This window comes from Pelodiscus sinensis, chromosome 2 (genome assembly GCF_049634645.1).
Source record: "Pelodiscus sinensis isolate JC-2024 chromosome 2, ASM4963464v1, whole genome shotgun sequence".
Taxonomy (NCBI): domain Eukaryota; kingdom Metazoa; phylum Chordata; order Testudines; family Trionychidae; genus Pelodiscus; species Pelodiscus sinensis.
In genome coordinates this window covers 143,837,758-143,852,298 of record NC_134712.1, presented here as the reverse complement: position 1 = coordinate 143,852,298, position 14,541 = coordinate 143,837,758, and the positions used below count along the sequence as shown (strand labels likewise).

Genomic DNA, 14,541 nt, shown 5'->3' with positions numbered 1-14,541 from the left:
GGCTGCGGCGGACAGATGGGGGGTTAGTGAGTATAGCAAGCAGTGGACACAGCACCATAGTATATTTTATATGTGTTTTTAGAAAAAAATCTGTCTATAACTAAACTATTACTAAGTATTAACTACTGTAATACACTAACTACAGAAGCTAAGAGAATACGATTGAGGCAAAACTCAACTTGGACAACTAGCTGAGGCCCGGTCTCAAGCGGGGTCAGTTGAGAGGGAAGTGAGGATGGTTAACTCATACAGTGTTATACATCAATGGCATGGATCATGAGAGGGTGTAACACACATGCATGAGCTGAATGGATATTGCTATGAAAAATCTTTCATCAAATGCACAGGGGATGCTAGGGCACGTACAGTAGAACACCCCAAGGTACTTAAAGAAGGACAAATATTTAATAATGGTCTCTTCAATCTAGCAGAGAACGATATAAATGATCCAAGCGCTGGACGCTGAAGCTAGAGAAATTCAAATTGGAAATAAGACATACATTTTCAATGGTGAGCGTAGGGCTGTCAAGCTATTAAAAATTAATTGTGATTAATCATGAAATTTAAAAAATTAATCATGATTAATCACACTTTTAATCACACTGTTAAACAATAGACTACAATTTATTTAAATATTTTAGGTGCTTTGTACATTTTCAAATATCTTGATTATAGTTCCAAAATAGAACAGTAAGTGTAGAGTGCTCACTTCATATTTTTTTATTACAAATATTTTCACTGTAAAAGAGATAAAAGAAAGTATTTCAATTAACCTCATACAAGTACTATAATGTAATCTCTTTATTGTGAAAGAGCACCTTGCAAATGTAGATTTTTTTATTTTTTTTTTACATAACTGCACTCAAAAATAAAACAATACAGAACTTTAGATCAGGCTCTCTCAAACTTTTTGTCCTGGCAACTGCATTTAGACTTAAAAAACAAAACAAAACAAAACAAAAAAACCCTGAATCCCCACTAGAAAAAATTATGACCCCCTACCTTCAGCCCCAAAGATTTATAGGCTTCTGCCCTCTTGTTGCATAGAGCTCCAGCCTTCAGCCCTCGTGAATGAACACATTACTTGTGCTGTGAATTCTTAATTGATAGTTCTAACACAAAGCAAAAGATCATGGAACTTATCAGTTGGAAGTGACAGAAAAGGAATAAGACCTGCGTGTATTGGTTGATGACTATGTGCTGCCAACGTAACGCAGCTGTGAAAAAGGTTAATTCAATCCTAGGATGCATCAAGTGAAGTATTTCCTGCAGAGATTGGGAAGCATTATCATCACTTGTATTATTACAAGGTACTGGTGAGACCTCTTCTGGAATACTCGGTGCAATTCCAGTTTACCTTATTCAGCAAACTGATTTCAAACTGTAATAGGTTCGGAGAAGGACTGCTAGGATGATCTGAGGGATGGAGAAACTGCCTTACAAAAGTATCCTAAGGATATTGGCTAAAGCCTAACAAAACAAAGACTGAGGGGAGGTATGATCATTCTCTATAAATACGTCTGAAGAGACAATGAAAATGAAGCGCTGATTAGCATTTTGAGACACTTCATTTGCATAATCTCCTCTGATGCCTTTTGCACAAGAGGTTTTTGCGCAAAAACAGGCACTGTGGACGTCTCCAATTTGTGCAAAAAACCATTTTTTGCTCGAGATCCTTATTCCTCTCCCGGATAGATATAAGGATCTCATGCAAAAAAGAGGGTTTTGTGCAAAACGGACATGTCCACACTGTCTGTTTTTGCGCAAAAACCACTTGCGTAAAAGGCATTGGAGGAGATTATGCAAATGAGGCAAGACAAAATGCTAATCAACGCTTCATTTGCATTGCCTCTTCTGGCAAAAGCTTGTAGTGTAGATAAAGCCAGAGGGATAAACATCAGGAAGAGAGAGGTGCTATTTAACCTAAAGGCCAGGGTTAGTACAAGAAGAAATGGATATAAACAGACCATCAACAAATTTAGGCTTGACGTTAGATCAAAGTTTTTACCCGTCAGAGAAGTGAAGTTGTGGAACAGCCTTAGAAGAGGAATAGTGGGGAATTACATATTTGAAGCGATTGAAAAAATCAGTCATGATTAATCAGTTGTGGTTGCACTGGATAAAAAGAGGGTTCTATGTAGCAACTGCAAGCCTAAATTCCAAAACCATTAAAGTACTTCAAATCTGCGGCACTACCTACACACTACACATGTTTTGCCTCTGGTTCTTGTGCTATAGGTCAATGGTTCCAACCTTTTTTATACTGCGGATTGGCAAACCCATTCATAAACTTTGGGTGGACTAGTAACATTTTATTTGCACATTTGCATATTCATTATACAAATAAGGAACATGCAAATAAAATGTTACCGGTCTTCCAAAAGCCCCAGCCCACCGACCTGCTGCGAACAGCCAGCTTAAGCTCCAGCAGTTGCCACGTGGCCAGCAGCTACTGCAGCTGAAGCTGGATGTTCATGGCAGCTCTGGGGGCTGGGGTTCACCCCGGCTCCCTGAGTCCCCCAGTACCAGCCCTAACCCCTAGAGCCCTCACCCCAGTGCCAGCCACTGACCCCAGAATCCCCTACACCCACTCCCCCAGTGCCAACCTCCCACCCTCAGAGCCCCCTAGTGCCAGCCCCCCATCCCAAACACTTCAGTACCAGCCAGCCTCACGCCCCTCATAGCCCCTGCTCCAGACTCCCCAGGTGCTAACCACCTGTTTCCAGAGCCCCATTGCACCTAACTCCCTCTCTGGGCTCCCCCTCCAATGCCAGCCCCCAGTGCCCAATACTAGCCCATCCCCTGAGCCTCCCAGTGCCAGCCCTGCCCCCGTATCTCCGACATTACTAGTCCCACCCCCAGAGCCGTCCAGTGTCAGCCTCCCACCTCTTAGTCCCCCACCCCTTAGAACTCTCCAGTACTAGCTCCGCCTCCCAGAGCCCCCCAGTATTAATTTCACCCCCTGAGCTCCCCCCCAGCGCTAGCACTGCCCCCAGAGCCCCCAGTGCCTGCTCCTCCCCCCTCACCTAGTCCCAGGCAGCCTTCCAGCCACCAGCTGAATGCTGTTCCCTGGGTCATGGCTGCTCTAAGGCTGCCACGCTGGGCTCCATGCGGCACTCCTGCCATGCAGCAAACAGCTCTTCCATGTCCAGGAGGAGACCCTACCCCTGCCTGGTGCTGGATGGCTGAGAGGCAGGGCTGGAGATGCCTGTCCTAACAGCTGCAGTGGGAGGGAATGTGCTGGCTGTGTGTGCCAGCCCCGGTCCGGCAGCCAGCGTTTCACAGCCTGACACCAGGCCGTGAACCAGCGGTTGCGAACCACTGCTATAGGTAACCCACCAACAGCAAACGAATCTTGCCAGCTGTGAGGGACAATGCTTACAGAGTTTCAAGGATTGCTACAAGCCCTTGGATCAAAGTACAACAGCTTAACCAATGCTACTACCAAGTGGATAGCTATGGACTGCAGACCACTCAATAATGTAAATGACAGAGGGCTAAGAGATGTTATTCAAACTGCATCTTCCAAACAGTCACACCTTGCCCTCCTGAGGAACCCCTGCATTATGAATACATACTCTATATCACAATGAGAAGACTACAAAGTTGAAGCTTCTGAAAAATGCACTGCTTCCTTTGACTGGTTATCACTGGACATCCTGAGCAATCTCAATGATCTTGGAGTCATGGCACACTGACTGATGCTGCATGGACACTACAGCTGTTTGCTTTAACAGTAACACACTCTGCAGAGAGACATGATGCTGAACGATGTGTATAGCTTTTCTTGGATGTTGCGAATATTCAAGAAAAGGCAACAACAATTAGTACTAACAGTGCAATCAGCACAGGGATTAATAACAATTATTTTCTAAAATCCTAATTAATTTGTTTAGAGTTAATTGGTGAGTTAACTGTGATTAATTGACATGGCTAGTTGAGAATAATTAACCATTCGAACAACTTAAATTGTGGTGGATTCTGGTGAGACGTCTCATAATTCAAGACTGGATGTTTATTGAAAAGATATTCTCTAGGAAATATTCAGGGGGAAGTTCTACAGTATGGGCTCGTCTACATTGGCCCCTTTTCCGGAAGGGGCATGTTAATTTCACGAGTCGTAATAGGGAAATCCGCGGGGGTTTTAAATATCCCCCGCGGCATTTAAATAAAAATGTCCGCCGCTTTTTTCCGGCTTTTAGAAAAGCCGGAAAAGAGCGTCTACACTGGCCCCGATCCTCAGGAAAAAGCGCCCTTTTCCGGAGGATCTTATTCCTAGGAAAAGGGCGCTTTTTCCTGAGGATCGGGGCCAGTGTAGACGCTCTTTTCCGGCTTTTCTAAAAGCCGGAAAAAAGCGGCGGACATTTTTATTTAAATGCCGCGGGGGATATTTAAAACCCCCGCGGATTTCCCTATTACGACTCGTGAAATTAACATGCCCCTTCCGGAAAAGGGGCCAATGTAGACGTAGCCTATATGTTATATCGTAGATCAGACTAGATGATCACAAGGGTCCATTCTGACCTGGGAATCCATTAATCAATTCTGTGATGTCTCACTGTGACATCCCAAAGAATGGTAATTAGTTTTTCCAAAAACATATATTGCTACACCGGCAGAGCAGGTGCCAGCTCATTCCAAAGCTTGCAGGCACCAGCTGAAGTGTGACAAATAGAGAGTGTGTCTGCCTCATGTGTGTGCAAATATTATTAAAATAGATATCAGAGTTATGAGAATGTGCTTAGTTTTTGGATTTCTATGAAATTCTTGTAGGATGCTGCATGTATAAAATCTCAAATCTGTATCCGGTACTCAGTGGTATTAAGTGTTTGCCTTGTCATCCTCCTTAATTGTTGAAGTCATTAAACAGGAAAAAACATTAATTAATGCAAAATGCTCCCCCTCATCCCCAGACCCAACCTGCTCTGAGGAAAAGCATCTCTTGAAAGACACTTTTGAAATACCCAGTGCAGGTTCCAGGGTGGTTGAGTAAGAAATACTGCTGGGTAAAGCCTGGAGAAGTGAGGGAAGATGTAGCTAAGGCTGGCCAGTGGCTCCTCCGGGCAGGTGGGATGGGGCTACAGCAGGCCTTGGGGTCCTCTGGGTGGCGTGGCGGAGAGCAGGTACTGCAGAGGATGTCTGATAAATATGTGTCATTGTTTACTCTTCCTTGATTTCTTAGGAGCCCCACTTTTACAGCCCCCTTTGATTTGATTATGCATTTAGGTTAGGGACTGAGTTGCAACCAACTAGGGGGATCTTCTGGTCAAGGGGAGATGATTGGGGTTTTTCTGTGGGGCAGGGCTTGTGACTCCCAGTCAAGGGTGGGGGAAGAGGGCCCATTATTTTTTTCTGTCCTGGGGCCCAGAATTGCTGTTGACAGACCTAGCACTCCTACCCCTGTTTTCTGCCAGGGTCATTTTTTTAACTTGTCAGGACATTTTGATTTCAGCCTTTGTCTTGGGAAGAGACAAACTTCGTAGTCTGGATAGTTCTAGCAAAGTAGCTTCTTCTCCCAGCTGATGGCCCAACTCTTGTTCTTAATTTCTTTGAAGCAGGTACCGTAGAGGCTGTCTAATAATTAATATGTGTCATTGTTTACCCTTCCTTGATTTCTCAGCAGCCCCACTTTTACAGCCTCCTTTGATCTGATTATGCCTCCAGGCAGGTAACAATACCAAACTGAACAGGGAAATTGGGTCACACATAAGATTAATCAGAATAATAAGCCATTTTCCTGATTTGTCACATCATTATCCCAATTTTAGTCACAAAGCAGATCAATGTCAAAGCCAGAAATAGAAGCAAGGTGTCCTGACTATGACTCAAGTGGATCACGCTGCTTCCCAGTGGTGGAACATCTTTAATGGAAGTAATTGTTTTGCTGGTATGTCTTTGGGGAGTTATGCAAAACACATGGTGAGAGCAATTATAGTAGTAATGAAAATTCCTTTTTTTGCAAAACCTATTTCTAAGCAACAGTTTTCACATACAAATGTCTCCAATCCTACATTTGGAATCCTCACATCAGCACGTAGTAAATAAGCATATAAATACTTATTTTTATGCCTGTTTGCCAAAACCAAAACCCTAATAAAACCATCATGTTTAAAAACTGGCTTTCCCACATTTAATACTGACAACATGGGTGAGGAAATATTGTTTGATGGACCAACTTCTGCTGGTGAGAGAGAGACATTTTTGAGCTTATGTGGAACTCTTTTTTTAGGTCAGGTCAGGTTTAATACTGACAGTTAACTGTCACAACATCCAAAATAAAGCAAAAAAGTCTTTTATATCATCCCTCTAGGACTCTCTATTTATGATTGCAACATTGAAAATCCTTGATTCTGAACATATTTTAAAATATCTTTCTCTATGATATTCTGCCACACATGATATGCTCTTAGAGAATGTCTAGACTACATGCCTCTGCCGACAGAGGCATGTAAATTAGACATCCCCTGCTTCATTAGAATAAAAATGACGGGGATTGATTGACAAGGAAAGCCGTTCTCGACCGATCCCTTATGCCTCGTGAAATGAGGTTTACAGGATCAGTTGACAACGGCTTTCCTTGTCGACCGATCCCCTTCTTGACTGCTGCTTTGAGCCGACAAACAGCTGAGCCGGCACAACCGGTGGCCATTTTTATTCTAATGAAGTGGGGGATATTTAAATCCCTGCTTCGTTGACTATGTCGGTATGTCTAATTTACATGCCTCTGTCGACAGAGGCATGTAGTCTAGACATGCCCATAGAGCACACAATAGGATAAGGCCATTTTATACAGTGAGGTAACTAAGCGGTGAACACAGTCTAGTTTAGTATTTGATTCTGCATATTTGCAAAATTATACCTAATAATTTAACACCCAGTCCTGTAAAATGCTGAACTTTCTGGAGCCAGCCCATCAGGGCCAGTCTGCTTAGCACTTGCTGGAGCAAGCCCTTAACAGGCACCACCAGTTCTTACCTTTGCTGTCTGTAAAGTTCCGTATACTGAGGATGTCATTAAGATCCTGATAGTGGTTCTGCTTAATGTATGTTGTCTTCTCAGGTGTGTCCTGGAGCTGCATAGTAACTTCTTCTAAATCTTTGTCCAGCTGTAAAACAAAGACAAAGGGTAGGAGACCTAGTGAGTGAGAACCATGAAAAACACAAGTCACTGCTTCCAGTTATGTAGTACGTGTAAAACTTTCTATAATTAGAATAGCCAACAGCTTGGCATTGCAATTACTACAGTGTGACAAACAACGGGGCCGATAGCCTCTGAGATTGGAACATTATTTTCTAATTTTTTAGATCCTTCATAATTCAAACTGCCCAACCTGCCTGCCAGCAGGTGGCCATTCAGCTGCTGTTTCAGGTTGGCACTCCCCTTGGTACCAGCCTCCAGAAAAGGGGGGCAAAGCATCCCTCAGACAGTACAGAGCGAGAAGCAAAGACCTCTCCCCAGCAACTTGCCTGAAGGAGCAAGAGAAAGAACACTGTCCTATAGCACTTGCACCATAAAGGACTGTACAGAAACAAAGAAGGACCTCCCCTAGGGGCTGTACTGTACTGGCAGGAACATTCCTGAGTAGGGAGTGGAACAGGGTCTGGACTGTGATTACCCTGGTAGGCTCTTTGTACCACTCTTTACACTATTATTAGGGACAATCTGTCCCCAGAATTTGATCTGGTTCTAGAATTGAGACAGTAATACTGGATTAAGGTGTGCACTTTACATTGCTTCTTTGTAAATCCCAGATCTAGAAACATGATGAAGGTAAGTTGTAGAGATAGTCACAGCCTTTAATAGAATGATCCCTGAGTTCTTCTGAGTCTGGAACTCTGGAATTCTCTTAGCAGGTTTGGGTATCTAGTTTAATCTGTTTAGACAAAGTCTGAATGGAAAGAGCTTCTACTCTTTCATAAGGAGGAGGGAGAAAACTTGTTCATCTTGGTCTCTGGGGATAGAACAAGAAGCAATGGGCTTAAACTGCAGCAAGGGAGGTTTAGGTTGGACATTAGGAAAAAGTTCCTAACTGTCAGGGTGGTTAAACACTGGAATAAATTGCCCAGGGAGGTTGTAGAATCCACATCTCTGGAGATATTTAAGAGTAGGTTAGATAAATGTCTATCAGGGATGGTCTAGACAGTATTTAGTCCTGCCATGAGGGCAGGTTACTGGACCTCTCGAGGTCCCTTCCAGTCCTAGTATTCTATGATTCTATACTCTTGGACCTCTGTCCCAATGTTATGAAGAACCAGTATAATTCCCAACGTGGTTTGTGTCTAGTCTGGTAATAACTAAGGATGCGTCTACACAGCACCCTTACATTGAAATAAGCTACGCAATTTGTGCTACACAATGAAAGCGGTCACATTGCAATGTGACTTTTGTTGAGAAAAACAGCCAGTTTTGGTGACAAAAAACTCTACCCCTATAAGAGACTTTTTTTTCTTTCCTCCTCCCTTAATTGTCAAGAAAGAGCCAGTGTAGACTCTGCTGTTTATTTTGTTGGCAGAACTGGCTTTCACTAGTATCCCACAATGCCTGCCCTGACGGTTCAGTGTTTTGATCTCTGCTGCCCTTGCCCTTTCAAAGCTCTGGGAAGTGTCTGACAGCTGAGTGAGTTGCGCTGTTTGGGGAACAAACAAAGAGCAAATCAATGGACTGCTCCTGTTCTGCCCTCTACTAGGAACACAGCAGCAGGCAGATTGCTGCTGCAGGGGGAGGGAAACAGGCTTTTGTGCTGCTCTGACATTCCTCAGAATGGAGAGCTCACAGTGCTGCTCAGGATAACCACTAGGCCCAGGGGCCCACCAATCCTTCGGCACCCACTGACTTACAAGTATAACGATACTTATTGTTTTATTTTTTTCCACTTGTTAGCAAACCTTCTATCTCTAGAAACACAGGCTAAAATCGTGAGATTATAGTTAAAAAAGAAATAAAGTTAAGCTTTATGTGGCTTTATGGCTCTTCAAATATTTTATCCACAAGACAGAATTATCTGGTTTAATGTATACAATAAATTGTACCTCTGTGATTTTCATTCTTAAGCGGTGGTTTTCTGACTGCAGTCCTTCTAGCCGAGAAGTACTGGCTTGATTGACACTGGTGACTGATGTTGATGTTTTTGAGTCTTCTTTCTTTTGATTCTGAGTGAATTGGAACCGTCTGTTCTGAGTGGCTGCATCAGGGTTTGTCCTCAGTGTGATTAACTGAAAGATTTAAAAGCCATGAGAAATTCTGCAGAGGATTTTATTTCTGTATCAGTTTCTTTTTTACCCACAAGCAAAAACAATAGAAATAATATAAAATACCCTTTAAGAAGGAACTGTTAGGTTCTGAAGTACAATCCTCAGCAAAGTGGACACTACATTTTACTTTCAACATGGAGTACAATATCTCTGTCATCATAAAGACTATCTGTAGAGATATAACAACATTGCAAGATGAACTGTTCTGTTTTTTCCCAATTATTGGGAAATGTTTCTTAAAGTTCCAGTTACACTATTTTTAAATGTTCCTGCATCATACCCTGTTACTTCTTTCCTGTAATTGATATTTTCATCCTTCAAAGGGAAACATTCAACTTAAAAATTACACTTCAGTCTGAAACTTTCTTATACCCTATAGCAGTAGTCTTTTAAACCTTTTTAAGCACAAGATCACTTTTTGAATTTAAATCCAATCCAGGATCTACCTTAAACCCAAACACTCTTGTCCAGTCTTCTTCCCCATCCTTTTCTGAGGCCCCACACCTGCTCACTCCATCCTCCCTCCTTCTCCCATCCTCCCTCACTTTCAGCAGGCTGGGGCAGAGGGCTGGGGTGCGGAGGAGGGGCATACAGGCTCTGGTCTTGGAGTAAGGGAGCTGGCATGTGGGAGGGGCTTTGAGCTGAGGCTGGGGCAGTGAGTTAGATGTAGGACAGGGGTGGCCAACCCATGGCTCTCGAGCTGCATGTGGCTCTTTGCTCAAAGAAATGCAGCTCTTTAGGGTAATGGCTTGTTTGGAGCCACGTGCCTGGACTGCTCAAAGCCACTCTGTGCACGTGCCCCAGCACCTGGAGGGAGAAGTGTGTGGCTGCGGCAGCGGCAATTCTGATGAGACCAAGGCATTGGGTTGGGGGGGGGGGGGGAGGGCTGGGTGGAGAGGAGAGGGACTGGGTTAGAGCAGGGGAGCTGGGAGCACAAGTGAGAAACTTAAGTGAGAAGCCTCTGACTGAAAGGAGAAGACACTCCCCACATTCCCCTTGCGCACCAGAGCCTAGTGGGGCCCAGAATAGTAGATTTTGTGTTTTCCAGTCCTGTGGGTGGGTGGCAGGCGGGCTGGAGCACTAGCGTGGGCTCCCCAATACTATGCCTTGGGGGAAGCATATGGCCCCCGGGCCTGAGGTTCCCCACCCCTGTCCTATATCCTAAGCTAAGATATAGTTGAACTGAATGTACAGGTTGTATCTCCCTTAACTGGGACTCCACCGTCCAGCATTGACCATGAATGTTCCTGGACCACAGAACCCAGGAAAAGGGAGGTCTGGCTGCAGGGCAGGAGCACATAAGGGGGCACTGGCAACCCAGTGTGTGTGTGGGGGGGGAGGGAGTGTGGGGGAAGGGAGCACAGCGGGCAGTTCTGGCCCCAGCAGTGGCTGTGGAGCTCCAGCCCCAGGAGCAGCCAGGGACCTCTGGCCCCAGCCATGGAGCTCTGGCCCTGGCCCCAGCCCTGGCTGCACAACTCCAGCTCTGGCTGCAGAGCCAGGCAGCTGCTGAGCAGCTCTGCCCCAGCTGCGGAACCAGGCGGCTGTGGAGCTCTGCCCTAGCTGCAGACCTCCAGCCGTGGCGCTCCCCCCCGGTAGCAGCAGGACCAGCAGCACTGAGAGAGCCCTGGGAGCTGAGGCAGCAGTGGGGGCAAGCGGGAGCCCTAACCTGGTGGCAGCACGGCCCAGGAGGGGAGGGACCTCCCCTAGTCCAGCAAATCCCCTCCTTTGGGACCAGTCAGGTCCCGAGGGTACCAGACCAGCGAGGTCCAACCTGTAAAAAGAAACTGGTTTTTCTCTTTGTTCAGTTGTTTACTCTGTGTATTTGACAGTCATTTGTGTACTGCCACTGTTTTTCTTGGGCCGTCACTTTCTCTCTCAGAAAAATCTTACAGGTATCAACATAATGACTTTAAAATAAGAATTAATTTTTCAAAAATAAATACATTAAAACATTACTTTCAGAGAGACACTCTGCCCAGTTTGCCACAAAGTTGGATTTTTTAAAGCCATTTTAAAAAAAGTCAAGTGGTTGATGTCCCTTAATTAATTAATTAATTAATTAATGCTCAATAAAGAAAGGTTGCCGTATACCCCATCTACAGATGCTACATCTTGCTGGTGCAGCATGCAGCATCTATACAACCTCTCTTTTCATACAGGTTACTACCTTGGAATTATACTCTACAACAGATTGAATCTATTTATTATGAATTATTTATGATGATGATTTAATATTTAGATTCAGGGGAGCACCAAAAGGCCACAACTAGGTTGGACCCCATTTTGTCAGGCAAACACTGTAAATAAAAGTCCCTACCCCTAACGAGCTTAGAATCTAAAAGACAAGACCTAACAGGGAGCGTCTGAACAAGTGGGCTAGGATGAAGGGCAGGAGAAGCAGGACTAGAAACTCTGTTAGCTTTTTGGGAGCAGTGATCATGAGTGGGTTTCAGGATCTTGTACACAATATGGCTGAGAGCAGTTCTGAGGAGGGATGTGAAAAAGGACAAAATGGTAGCTTTATGGATTTTGCTTGTGAGCTTGGCAATAAAATAATAGGTTGATGGGGGTGAGGAGTAGGACAGAGATTTTTTTTTTATGCTGGGAAACATCAGTGCATGTTTGCATTGGTGGAAGGAACCTGAGGTGAGTGAGAAGCTGAGGAGAAGGAGGAGAGCAGGGGTAATTCAGCCTAAGAGATGGGAAGGGAAGGGAGCACAGGGGCAAGTTGGAGGGGCTAGAAGAAAGCTAGGAAGCAGTCTCAGGGTATGTCTACACTACCACCCTAGTTCGAACTAGGGTGGTTAATGTAGGCAACCGAAGTTGCAAATGAAGCCCGGGATTTGAATTTCCCAGGCTTCATTTGCATCTTGCCGGGCGCCGCCATTTTTAAAGCCTCGTGGAATGAGGAGTACCGGTAGTTCGGAAAAGGAAGCCTAATCCGAACTACCTACTCCGTGCCGCGTGTAGCCGCGGGCACGGAGTCCGTACTAGCGGGGCTTTAAAAATGGCAGCGCCCGGCAAGATGCAAATGAAGCCCGGGAAATTCAAATCCCGGGCTTCATTTGCAACTTCGGTTGCCTACATTAACCACCCTAGTTCGAACTAGGGTGGTAGTGTAGACATACCCTCAGTGTTTGAGAGAGACAGTGTTTGAGAGGGGAGAGTGTGATGGAGAAGTGTTATAGGGATGGTCTTGTCAGACTTTGTCAGGCTGTTGTCCTTTGGAAAAAATCAACAAGATCCTATGCAAAGATGTGCTCACACATTCAGTACCCCTAAATCTCTTGCTTAATGGCTGTGTTTGTAAATAGGTGCTCTTAATTTATGGCTATGTTGTAAGAAATTCTTCTGTAGGATCCAATATAAGAATGTCAGATTATGCATCCCTGGAGCGTGAATTACTCTAACCATGAAATGGTTAGAGTAATAAGGCACTACTGGTAAGCTTACACAATCCACCCTCATGTCTTACCTATAGGGACCACATTTAGAAGAGATTCAGTAGTTCAGTTCTTGCTCCCGTGTGTACTTGGTCTATATGCTGAAAATGCCAATCACTGCCAGATGAGTTGGCAGTTTTGTGGCAAGATACCTGATCACTAAGAACTGGTTTTTCTGCTAGCTAGGAAAAGACAGCACAAACTTTTTTTTATATAAGCCACTAAAGAATATTTAGTCTTTATTAAGCTTAGTTGGATTGGACCTGGTAACCTAGAGGTGAAAAACTCTCTGAGGCGTCCAGTCTCCTACTAACAATATGAAAGTCATCCATGATACACATTTCAGTAATGTGTATTTTACTTAAAAATATCAAGTAGACTGGACAAAACGTGAGGTCTCTAGTAAGTCAAACTCCCATAGGAATCAATTTCACTTTGAGTCAGATTCTGTTGCACTCACTTTGACAAGCAGATCACTTCACAAGTAGCCCCCAAGTGACTGGGACTATTTGTGGAGTGACATGCTATGCTCATCAGACTCTGGCTCTTTGTGAATACATTCTGATTCATTCCACGAGTGCATATTAAATATACCAGATGAGCTCCAAGATAATAAAAAGCTGTTTCAGGGCACATTCACATGGGCCAGGAAAGAATTCCTCTCTCCTTCCAGCTCCTAATTGTTCAGCTGGAGAGGCGCATTAGGCATTTTGGGGAGGGGCACCCTTAGAAGCATCAAATATTGGCCACTAACATAGGCAGGATCTCTGACTTGATGAATCAATAGTCTGCATTTATATTACAAATTCTATGTTCCCATGAGATTTTATCAGGTGGCAACCAGTGTTCCCTGTAAGTTAAGCATTTGGGTGGCCACGCAGGAGAGATTCAAATGCCAACCAGATGATTAGCAGAGTGCTCATAGAACTCACAGCCAGCGGCATGTGTTTCTACTGATAGTGCACATCCACACATCTCGATGCACATAACAAAACTTATTCCACACATGGATGGAAAAAATTAAAAAGAATGTTCATGACAACCATGCTTCATAGTCCTTAGCATATTTATCCTCTCAGCACACCTGTGAAGTAGACAAGCACTCTTACTACTGTTTTACAGATAAGGAACCAAGGCATAGAGGGTATATCTACACAGCCTGAGGCAGTGAGCCTCTCAGGTTGGATCCACAGATTTGGGCTTGCAAGGCTAATGCTGCCATGCTAAAAGTAACTGTGTAGAGCAGGGGCCACACTTGGGAAGTGTAAGGAGAGCCCAAGTTCCAAGCCCAAATCAAAACTACAAAGCATGGCCTACATGGCAGCACAAACACTGATAAGGCAGAGTCTGTTGACCCAAGCTGCTGTGGGTTGTGTAGATATACACAAAGAGATTGAGTAACTTGCCTAATGTCACAGAGGCTGTCTATGGCAGAGCAGAGAATTGAACCCAGGTCTGCTAAGTGTCTGAATAGCACCCTTCCTTTCTTACATTCCCTACAAAAAGGAACCAGAGACCTATTCAAAGTATTAATGCAAATCATTGTTTCCCACAGATCTAGTGAGCTAGTGAGAATGGTCCCCCTTTTTTTCTTCTTCTCAAGCTCATCTCATCTGAAGAAGTGGTTTTTACTCACGAAAGCTAATGATACTATATATGTTAGTCTTTAAGGGTAAGTCTACACAGCAGCGTTATTTTGGTATAACTGATGTTATTCTGAAATAACAAGAAGTGTGTCTACACAACAAGCTGGAGGATTTCTTACTCTGACTCCTGTAACCCTCTTTATACAAGGAGTAAGGGAAGTCAGAGGAAGTGTTCTTCCTTCGACTTCTTGCTGTGTAGAT

The 14,541-nt window shown here is 44.2% G+C and overlaps 1 protein-coding gene across 1 annotated transcript in view; it reads right to left on the bottom strand.

The window, feature by feature from the left end:
- The window catches only part of GABBR2 (gamma-aminobutyric acid type B receptor subunit 2), an 856,335-nt gene that overhangs the window by 34,346 nt on the left and 807,448 nt on the right, over nucleotides 1-14,541 (bottom strand). The window contains exons 16-17 of the mRNA XM_075921529.1: nucleotides 9,030-9,212; nucleotides 6,976-7,105 (exon numbers count right to left, since the gene is read on the bottom strand). Of these exons, the coding sequence (XP_075777644.1) occupies nucleotides 6,976-7,105; nucleotides 9,030-9,212 (313 nt within the window). The remainder of the gene's footprint in view (nucleotides 1-6,975; nucleotides 7,106-9,029; nucleotides 9,213-14,541) is intronic.